We start from the raw sequence: 9,319 nt of genomic DNA, 5'->3' as shown, positions 1-9,319 counted from the left end.
TCCTTGACAGTACAGCAAGTCTTTCTTTGACAATGCAGTGATTCTTGTCATTGAAAATTGCTGAGACTCACTGGTTTATCAGTTCTGATCTCATTGTTATCAGTAATTACGCGTTCAATATGAACTGCATGAACAATGGTACAATACAACTTGTAGCGCCAGAAAGCAAGTTGTATTTACGACTTAAGCAAGATCATTATATGGAAGGAAGCACCTGAGCCTTTTCCCTGAAATCTCGGGCTGTCAACCTGAGAATGTGGGTTCCAGTCTGAGAGCGGTCACTATGTGCAAAAAATACCAAAGGTTAGGACTGTATCCAGTCCACCCCTACCCATATAGTTGGGACCAACATTGGGTAATATCGTAACAGTGCCCTTAAAACTCTTAAAGATTCTGATCTTGTAAGAATCAAAATACCTTTAAGAAATGCAACAAGTTATCCATATTCCATCAGAGATGCTCAGTGTCAACAAGCAAGCTGTGATTACTAGGATCATGATATTGAATGAATTGCCTGAACTTGTGCTTGAGTGATACCCATCTCCTAGGTGGGTAAATTAACTTTTCCACATATGGGGAAAGTTGTCAACACTTGAAAGGGACAAAAATGCCCTTTTTAATAATGGATTTTTATGGCTAAAATGGTCATTGCCTTATTTACATGAGAAATAAAAGAACATGGGTAAGTGGTAAATGTTTCCCAGGAAAAACTTACCCAGGTAACTGCATTTACCCGGGTAAGTAACTTACCGAAAAACGAAAGGGGCCTAGATGTTGCATTGCCCTTAAAAGTTTTAAACAAATGCAGCAAGTTATTCACAGTGCCATCAGAGATGCTTTTAAAAATACAGACCGATAGGCATTATTTTAATATTAAAATGGCTGATAATTACACAGGAAAAGAAAACTGAAAAAAAGCATGCAGTAGCTTCTATGAGATGGATACTGATGTCATGTCTTTGTTGTGGTCACATGGGGACTTGAATTATAACTCTTCTAACTCAAAATCACTACATTTTCATATGTGGCCTTAGACCTGATAAAAGTGTCAGGGCCTCCTCCATGGATGGTCTATCAGATGGTCTTCTCCTGGTACAGAGCAAAGCAACTTCAAAGACCAGGTTTATTTCCTCCTTCAATGAATTGGCAGTGCTGACTTCATTCTCATTATAAATTTCTCTTAGAATGACCTCTTTTGTTCTGCTGTGTATGTTCTCCCCTCCATTTGTCAGCCTACCATTGGTTAAAATTTCCACAAGGACTTCCCCAAAACTGTAAATATCTCTATGCAGCTCCTCTTTTATGGTAGTGCTCAGATCACCTGGCCACAAAAGATTTAGAACAATTCAGATACCTACAAAAGTGGAGTATAAAAACAAGTACACCAGAATAAAAGGTCCCGAGTTTTGTTAGACAGTCATTATATAAATTAGTATTATTATTATTATTTTTTTATTTTTTATGGTTTGGTTGGAAAAAGAATGAAGAGCTACCTGTCGTTTTATTTTAGACAGTAACTTAACATTTGATGTTGACACAAGGCTGGGAAGGATATTAGAACCAGAAGTAGTAAAACAATATCTATTATTCTTCAACAAAAGCAATTGATCAGGAGTGACATAACTGAAATTATCAAAACACCACTCAGCCATGCCATTTTGTTTCCTATCACCCTTTAAGATTCTATTAGGCTTGGAAAGAATCTTGAGGGTGATATTTCCAAAGGCTTAGTATATGTTGGCAAAAGTTTGTATATTAGTAAACTATAATGGTGAAGTGGTTAATGGTTGAGGTTGTAATAATGATCTGATCACTCAGAATTGGTACTGAATAGAGTGAACTGGTGAAACAGGATTGGTGTATTTCCATCCCATGCTGATAGGATAATGGTTTGCTGAATTAAGTCATGTATGGTTGTAATGGTGGAACAGAAGACTTGCATTTTTAGAACTTATAGTTACCATAAAGGTAAGTAAGAGAACAAGAAATCAGAATTATGTACCTGTGCCTGATGCTGAAAAAGCTCCAGTTATCCTCTCTACGAGTGAATTTTCATTCATCTGTACCAATATTTTCAATCCAAAATCAGTCAGATGGGGCTCCATATTTTCATCAAACATTATGTTGCTCGAGTTTAGATCTCCATGGGGAATTGCAGGGTAGCAATCATGGTGAAGGTAGCAGAGGCCCCTTGCAATCCCAATCACAAGTTTGTGTTTAGCTGACCATGTACTAATTATTGGATCCTTTTTAATTTTCATATTTTCTGCCAGATTTCCATTGGGCAAGTAATCATAAAAAAGATAGGCTATATGCTTATTGCTGCAGAACCCCAACAATCTGGTCAGGTTACTGTGCCTTGCATTGCCCATCTGGGTTATAAATTCTGACATCACACCTCTTCTCCCCACACCCCATTCAATCTTCTTCACTGAAACTGTTATCCCTGTGGGAAGAACTGCTTTGCAGATCGAAGCTGATAAGGTTGGCACCCTCTCCATGGATTCTGTGTAACTGAGGCTCCTCAGAACGTCATTTGCTGTGAATTGTGGGAAACCAATAAAAGGAACCATTTCCCATTGGCCTTTACTTCCACGCTGCAAATAAAAGATGACCAAAGTTGACACTGCAAGAACTAAAACCACCCCTACACACAGCAAAATCCATGTAAGCCTTTCTGCACTTTTGCTCCCCAATCCAAAACCAGCTACACCGGAAGTTTCTTTTGAGTAAGGGCAGGGTTTCAGAGGTCCTCCACATAGCTGTGGGTTTCCAGTAAAAGCACTTAAACCCATCAATCTAAAATTCTTTCCAGAAGGGATTGAACCAGACATATCATTGAAGGACACATTTAGAAGTACTAGGCTTGAAGAATTTCCAAACATGAAAGGTATGCGACCTTTGATCTCATTATGTGATAGGTCTAAGACATTGAGAGTTGGAAGACTTGCAAGCTCAACTGGTATATAACCTGTCAAATTATTGTTAGACAAATCCATCGTCATAATAGCCCGGCAGTTGGCCAGACTTTCTGGCACACTCCCTGATAAATTATTGCCATTCAGTTCAAGTACAGAAAGGGAGTTGCAAGATCCGAATGGAGGCAACGTTCCTGAAATATTGCAGGAGGATGCTGAGAAGTTTTGAAGAAGCGGAAGAGACCATATTTTTGTAGGAATTGCACCTCCTAGGCCTGGATTCTGAGAGACATTGAAGTACTGAAGTTTGGAAGCTTGATATATGTCTTGGGGGATCCCACCTGTAAACCTGTTTCTAGAGATGTCTATATAGGTGATATCAGGAAGGAGGCCAAATTTTAAGGGGATCTCACCAGAGAAGGAGTTATCCTCAACCCGGAGACGGACAAGAGCAGAGCAGTTTGAAAGAGCAGGATAAAGCCCACCTGTAAGATTATTTGAGAATAGGATCAGCTTATACAACATACCTCCGGCACAGATATCTGGTGGAATACCCCCTGTGAAACGATTTGTAGAAATATCAACCCATTTAAGTTTGGAGTTCTTGCCCAAGCTCGGTGGCAGTGGTCCAGAGAAGAAATTGTTCCATATTAAAAGAGTTTCTAGGAATGGAAGATCTGCAATTCCTTCGGGGACTGAGCCACTCATGTCATTATACATGAGGCTAAGTAGACGAAGATTTCTCAACTCTGCAAAGCTGTGTGGAATGGACCCAGAAATTTGGTTGTCAGAGAGATCTAAGCTCATGAGAGGCACAATATTGCCAAAGCACAATGGGATTGGTCCAGTGAGTTGGTTCCTGAACAGGAACAGCGATTGAAGGTTGGTGAGACTGCAGAGGCGATCTGGGATTGGACCAGAGAGGTTAGCGCCAGCAATGTCAAGATACTGAAGCCCGCTCATGTTTCCCAATTGCCATGGGATATTTCCCTGGTAGGCATTGTAGCCAATCTCCATATGCGTCACTGTTTTGAGCATCCCCAGTTCCGGAGGGATTTCACCATCCAGATAATTTCCTGCAAGATGAAGCAGCTCCAGTTTCTTGAAAGACCCATACTCTGATGGGATTGAACCCTCGAAGTAACTACCAGCTAGATTGAGTACCTTGAGCGACTCCAGCTGTGAGACCTCCCGTGGCAGGGGGCCTGAGAAGCTATTACTGAAGGCGTCAAGAACCACCAGGTGCTGCACAGCGGAAACCCCAGCAGGGAAGCGGCCACTGAAATTGTTTCTACTTATATCTAAGCTTCTAAGATTGGTGAGGTTGAATATTTCAGCCGGAAGATGCCCAGAGAAGGAGTTGTGACTAAGGTTGAGGTCCACCAGATAGACCAGCAGCTCAATGTGCTTGCCGGATATTACACCGGAGAGATTCTTCTTCGACAGGTCCAACCCAACAATCATGCTAGAGTTCTTGGTGCAGGTGACCCCAGACCAAGAGCAAGCATGTATTGTGTCGGATGAGCTCCAGCCAGAGGGAAGCAACCAGTCATACAAACTGTTCGAACCATCTACAAGCTCGGATTTCAGCCCCAGCAGCGCCTCCGAGAAGACATCAACAGCTGAAACTGCTGTCGTAAGCGATAGAAGAGAGACGAGGAAACACCAGATGAAGCTCCAGAATTTCACCATTGGAACTGGTATTGTACAAGAGGTATTCGAAAGATTATCGAAGCATAAGCAGAGGGAGACACGGACACTCCGGTGGAACAAAAAGTTTGTGCAAGTTTTATAATAGGGTGTACTGCATGGGGACTGGAGAAAGTTCATCAAATGGACCAAATGACGTCGTAGGATTTGGGTTGATAGAGAACATAATTGATCTGCTTTTGAGTGCACCAGCAAGAGGGGACCAGTGGGTGATAGTTTATTTGGATGGTGCTGGCCACTAGGGGAGAATCTTCAAGTTTATGCCATCATCTGCAGCTCCTTTTCCTCTCCCTTTTCACTGGAGAGAAAGAATCCCATGATTTTAGCAGAGATGGGTTTTGAATGGGAAACAGTGAAAGTGTGAGAATTCTATGATTCTATCATTTGCAGGAGAATGCATCAGACGGTTCTCTTTCTTTGACTTTGCTGTTATGGTCCATCTTGCTTGTGAAGTGGGACCCTCCAGAAGATCTATGATGGGGAGAGGACTGGCACATGGGCTGCCATCATGAGTATATTCATCTAATCAATGATCTGTCAGGTGGGATCCCATCAAACAGTTGGTCTTGCTCGACTGTGGCAGTAGGTTGACCTACAGAACACAAGTTGGCACTAGTGCCTGGTTTTATGCATGGGCTGCATGGATTGTGACTAATTAATTTGTGGGGCTGGTCCCGTTCAGGCCCTAGCTTCCATTACATTACAAAATATAAAGGAAAGAAGGCAAGAGTATCGTGTCTTCACGGACAGACGTGTGCAGAGAACCCGTGATATACGTGAGATTCATCAAAGGCTGGGGTGTTAAAGGTGTTTACAGTCTGGTTTTGTGCGGTTTGGAGAAGATATATATGAGCCCCTCTGTTAGCCTCTTAAAATGTTCAACATACCCATAAGTTATTGATATGAATAGCTAATTTGAAAAATAAATCAATTTCAGAAAAGAGATTGGAAGAATTTGAGATAGCGATTTTATGTACAAAGAACTTGGAAAATAAACATTTTGGTCAAAGTAACTGTATGGGTATTTTGAACATTTTTATGCTTTTTTAGAGGATTCTAACAGAAGAGGTCTACTTGTAATTATGTCAGAAAATTAAGGGAAGGTGATTATAATTACCAACACCCAGCGGAGGTTTTAGCAATGGTCTCAAGGATTCAACAATTTACCCTAAATACTAAATATAGTCTTAGTTACGCCACCATAAAAATAAAATCATTGACTCATCGAATTGGTATAATACATAAGCATAAAAAATTGATTAGAACAATTTTAAGACTCCAAGGTCAACTCCATTAATTAACCAAATGACGTAAGTTCAACTTGAATAGAAAGAAAGAGAGAGTTTATTTTTATTATTATATTTATTTATTTATATTTTGGTTTATGGTTTAGTTTCATGGTCATCAATACCATCATCATCCATGCCTTATTCCAACCATATGGGGTCAGTTATATGAATCCTGTTTCGCCAATCCCTTTTATTTAAAATCATATCCACCGTTAAATTATTAGTAATTAAATAATTATTTACTATTTTTGTCTATATACTTTTTGGTCTACCCCTAGCTTAATTCCATCCACTTGTAACAAATCACTTATTCTAATTGGAACCGGGGGCGGAGTCAATTATCTTGGTGGGGGGACTGCCCCTCCCCCCCCACACCAAAAAAAAAAAAACCTTTTATTAAAACCATTATTTATATGTAGTTACTAAGTGGAGGTTGGATCAAAACCTAATAAAGTGGGTTTTTGGCCCCCCAAAGCATCAAGTAAAATATAAAGGACTTCTCTTTAACACTCCAATCTCAAAATAAAAAAAAAAATATTTACTTTTTCTTTAAAAAAATTGTAATAGACCCTATCTCATTTTATTGTTTAACCATTTAATTTGGCCTCCCCAAAAGAAATCCCGACTCCGCCACTGATCGGAACTGTTAGTGGTATTCTACAGTCACTGCCAAACACTCTTCTCAATACAACATAGTTGGTTTACGGTTAGGTGTGATTTCTAAAATTTAGAAAACATAACTGAAACATAAACCGAAATTTAAAAGAATCTTTCGTTTGGCATTGTAGACCCCATAATGAACACCCCTAATCATAAGCACGGAGCCATTCTTTTGGTTGGTCTGTCATTTGTGAAACAATGGCGAGTTGAGATGATTAGAAGGTGGAGATAATCTGATTGGGTTCCTATTGGCCCAGCTGCCCAAAAGGATGGTTTGCCTTCTGTGGTGGGTGGAGCCTACCAATTCAAGCACGGTGGTCCTTTCATTCATGGGTCAAAAGTCATTTTGAACGATTGGATTTGACCGGAAAGAATAAAGGACGTCATAAAATGATAAAGGGTCATGATTCCAGGAGGGAGATGTTGGAGATGATCGGGTCTTTGAAAATGGGGCTCCATTTCAAAACAACGGTACAGATTTGGATCGTACGAGCTCTGAGGGAAACTACAAGTCTACAAAGACTATTAGAGAGAAGAGAAAGGGAAAGCGTAAAGTTCCCCCTACAGATTGGTGAAAAGGACATGCACCGACCGTTGGGGAATGAATCCTTTTAGTGGAAACTAAACACGAACAGAGAGAGAGAGAGAGAGATGTTGATTAAAAAAAATCAAACACCAGCAATACAACAGTGACGATTAATAGTAGTAATTGGAAGAGGGATGGATAAAAGAGTTGCAGAAACACAGCCGTCTCAAAAGAATCAATCAACATAAAGCATAAAGCAGGGGGGACGAAGGCGGAGATGTCTATGCTCTGTTTCTCTGGGGTTGTCTTCCTTCTGATCTTTCCCAGTTTATCAACAAAGTTAAAGAAAAGCGATTAAAGAACTTGGGTAAATACATTTGTCGAGTGTCGACCCAGATTTGGTACCGTTCAAGGGCCAAAAGCCACTGCCTTGGCCAAGAGTGAAGTAAAGTTAATGCTGTTTAGGAGTCTAAATTCAGTCCAAATCGGCTGACTACCTAAACCCCAGAGAAGTACTCAAAAAGTGTGGCGCGTGCAATATAAACCCAGAGGGTGGGGATCAATGTCTGTGGATATTTCTGTATAACAATGTACGTATGAGTACATTTTGTAATCTATCCTAACACTGTTTGACCATTTTTTATGTATCATTTTAGTGAAGATTACTCCTTGGGCTGATGGAAGAAAGGCAACTGGTAATTGTCTTTCTGTCTTGGTTTTTCCTCTGTCTCATGAAAGGATATAAATGGGTTGAGCTTATTGGTTTCCGTCTCCTCCATGTGGGGCACAGAAGCTGTGTTAGCAAGCTAGAGACTCAGAGATGAACGGGTTCTGAGTCTGTTGCAGCAACTGTTGTTAACTCAGTTTCCATTGCTGAAGGGTGGTCGGTTTAGAAGGAAGTGTCGCCGGAAAGCGATTCAAAACTCATTTGGGTAATGGATATCATCTCCCAAAGGAAAAACCTTCTGTGGGAAGTTTCAACTTTCAACCATGGTGGCAACTAGCAGGCACACTCAGGCAGTATATAGTTTCCTACTTTCTTACCTGAGTCGCTAAGGAGTAAAGACAGGGTGGGACCCATGAAACCTCTTGTCTCCTACTGTCTCTTTCTGGGCCCCGCCATGCTGCCTTCCAAAGGAAAGTGGTCTGTCTGCTTAGAATGAGAATCTCTCTCCAGTTCTAAATTCTAATTCGTAGTGGAGTTGGCCAGTGTTGAAATTGCGACTCGTATTTGTGATGTTTGGACCCAAGAAAGAAAAAAGAGTGGTACGTCCAGGAGGAATTGAGTGATTTAGCTCCCTTTAGCTTAATCCTGTAAGGCACAAAATGTGTACGAGAGGCATCATAAGTCATCATAATCAATACTAGGTAAAGATGGTTTACTGCCATCCCCATAACCATAACCACAAATTCCCCAACCAGTACAAGCTAAAAATGTAAAGACTCAATGACAACTTTATTGAATGAACGTGAATTTAAGGTCGTAGATAAGTGAAATTTAACAAGCCTAAGTAACTAAGCTAAGATGTGTTTGGTACCATTATGAGTGTCAAATGGACTGGATTTTGTCCAATCCAATCCAGTCTAACGTGAATCCATTACAAATGCATCAGGTCCAATCCAATGCAATAAACATTTTGAACCATTTTGGACTCTGAACCACCCAACCTGTTCAAAATTATTTTAATTTAGATTGGTTCCAATCCAAACCTGGTCTATTGACACTTATATTTTTATCTTTTCTCAATAGACCAGATATTGGTTCAATCCAATCCACTCCAATATAAATTCATTGCAGATGGACTACATCCAATCCAATCTAATAAATACTTTGGATCATTAAGTTTGGACTACTCCAATTCAATGTCTTATTGGTCTGTCCAAATTGATTTTAATTTGAATGGGTCCAACCCAAAACCAGTCCATTAACATCCCTAGTACCATTACTGTTTTTACTTGAAACGTTTTCAGTTCATAATTACAAATTGGTGAGAGATGTGTGTTGTCACATCACATGTGAAAATTACTTTAGTTACAATGATTAGACTCTACCCATGGGGCAATAAACACCAATTTGATGTTTGTTGAAATAGCCTCTCATAGTGCATTTTCAAAGTATGCCTATTTCAATCATAAATAACCTCAAACAACAATTGTATGCCACTTTATATTGATCGACCTAAAACTTTTTATGTAGAAACAACAATAGTACCAAA

At 40.0% G+C, this 9,319-nt stretch overlaps 1 protein-coding gene across 1 annotated transcript; it reads right to left on the bottom strand.

Moving 5' to 3' along the window:
* Positions 1 to 834: 834 nt before the first annotated feature.
* On the bottom strand, positions 835 to 4,873 carry MOL1 (Leucine-rich repeat transmembrane protein kinase family protein). Its single transcript, XM_010247230.3, has 2 exons — positions 2,003 to 4,873; positions 835 to 1,321 (listed from the first exon to the last, which is right to left on the bottom strand). Exons 1-2 carry the CDS (start codon positions 4,746 to 4,748, stop codon positions 1,011 to 1,013), a joined length of 3,057 nt encoding a protein of 1,018 aa, XP_010245532.1. The 5' UTR covers positions 4,749 to 4,873; the 3' UTR covers positions 835 to 1,010.
* Between the last annotated feature and the right edge of the window lie 4,446 nt (positions 4,874 to 9,319).

Source organism: Nelumbo nucifera, chromosome 8 (assembly GCF_055504915.1).
Source record: "Nelumbo nucifera cultivar China Antique chromosome 8, China Antique-T2T, whole genome shotgun sequence".
NCBI lineage: Eukaryota > Viridiplantae > Streptophyta > Magnoliopsida > Proteales > Nelumbonaceae > Nelumbo > Nelumbo nucifera.
This window is presented reverse-complemented; position numbering and strand designations above follow the sequence as displayed.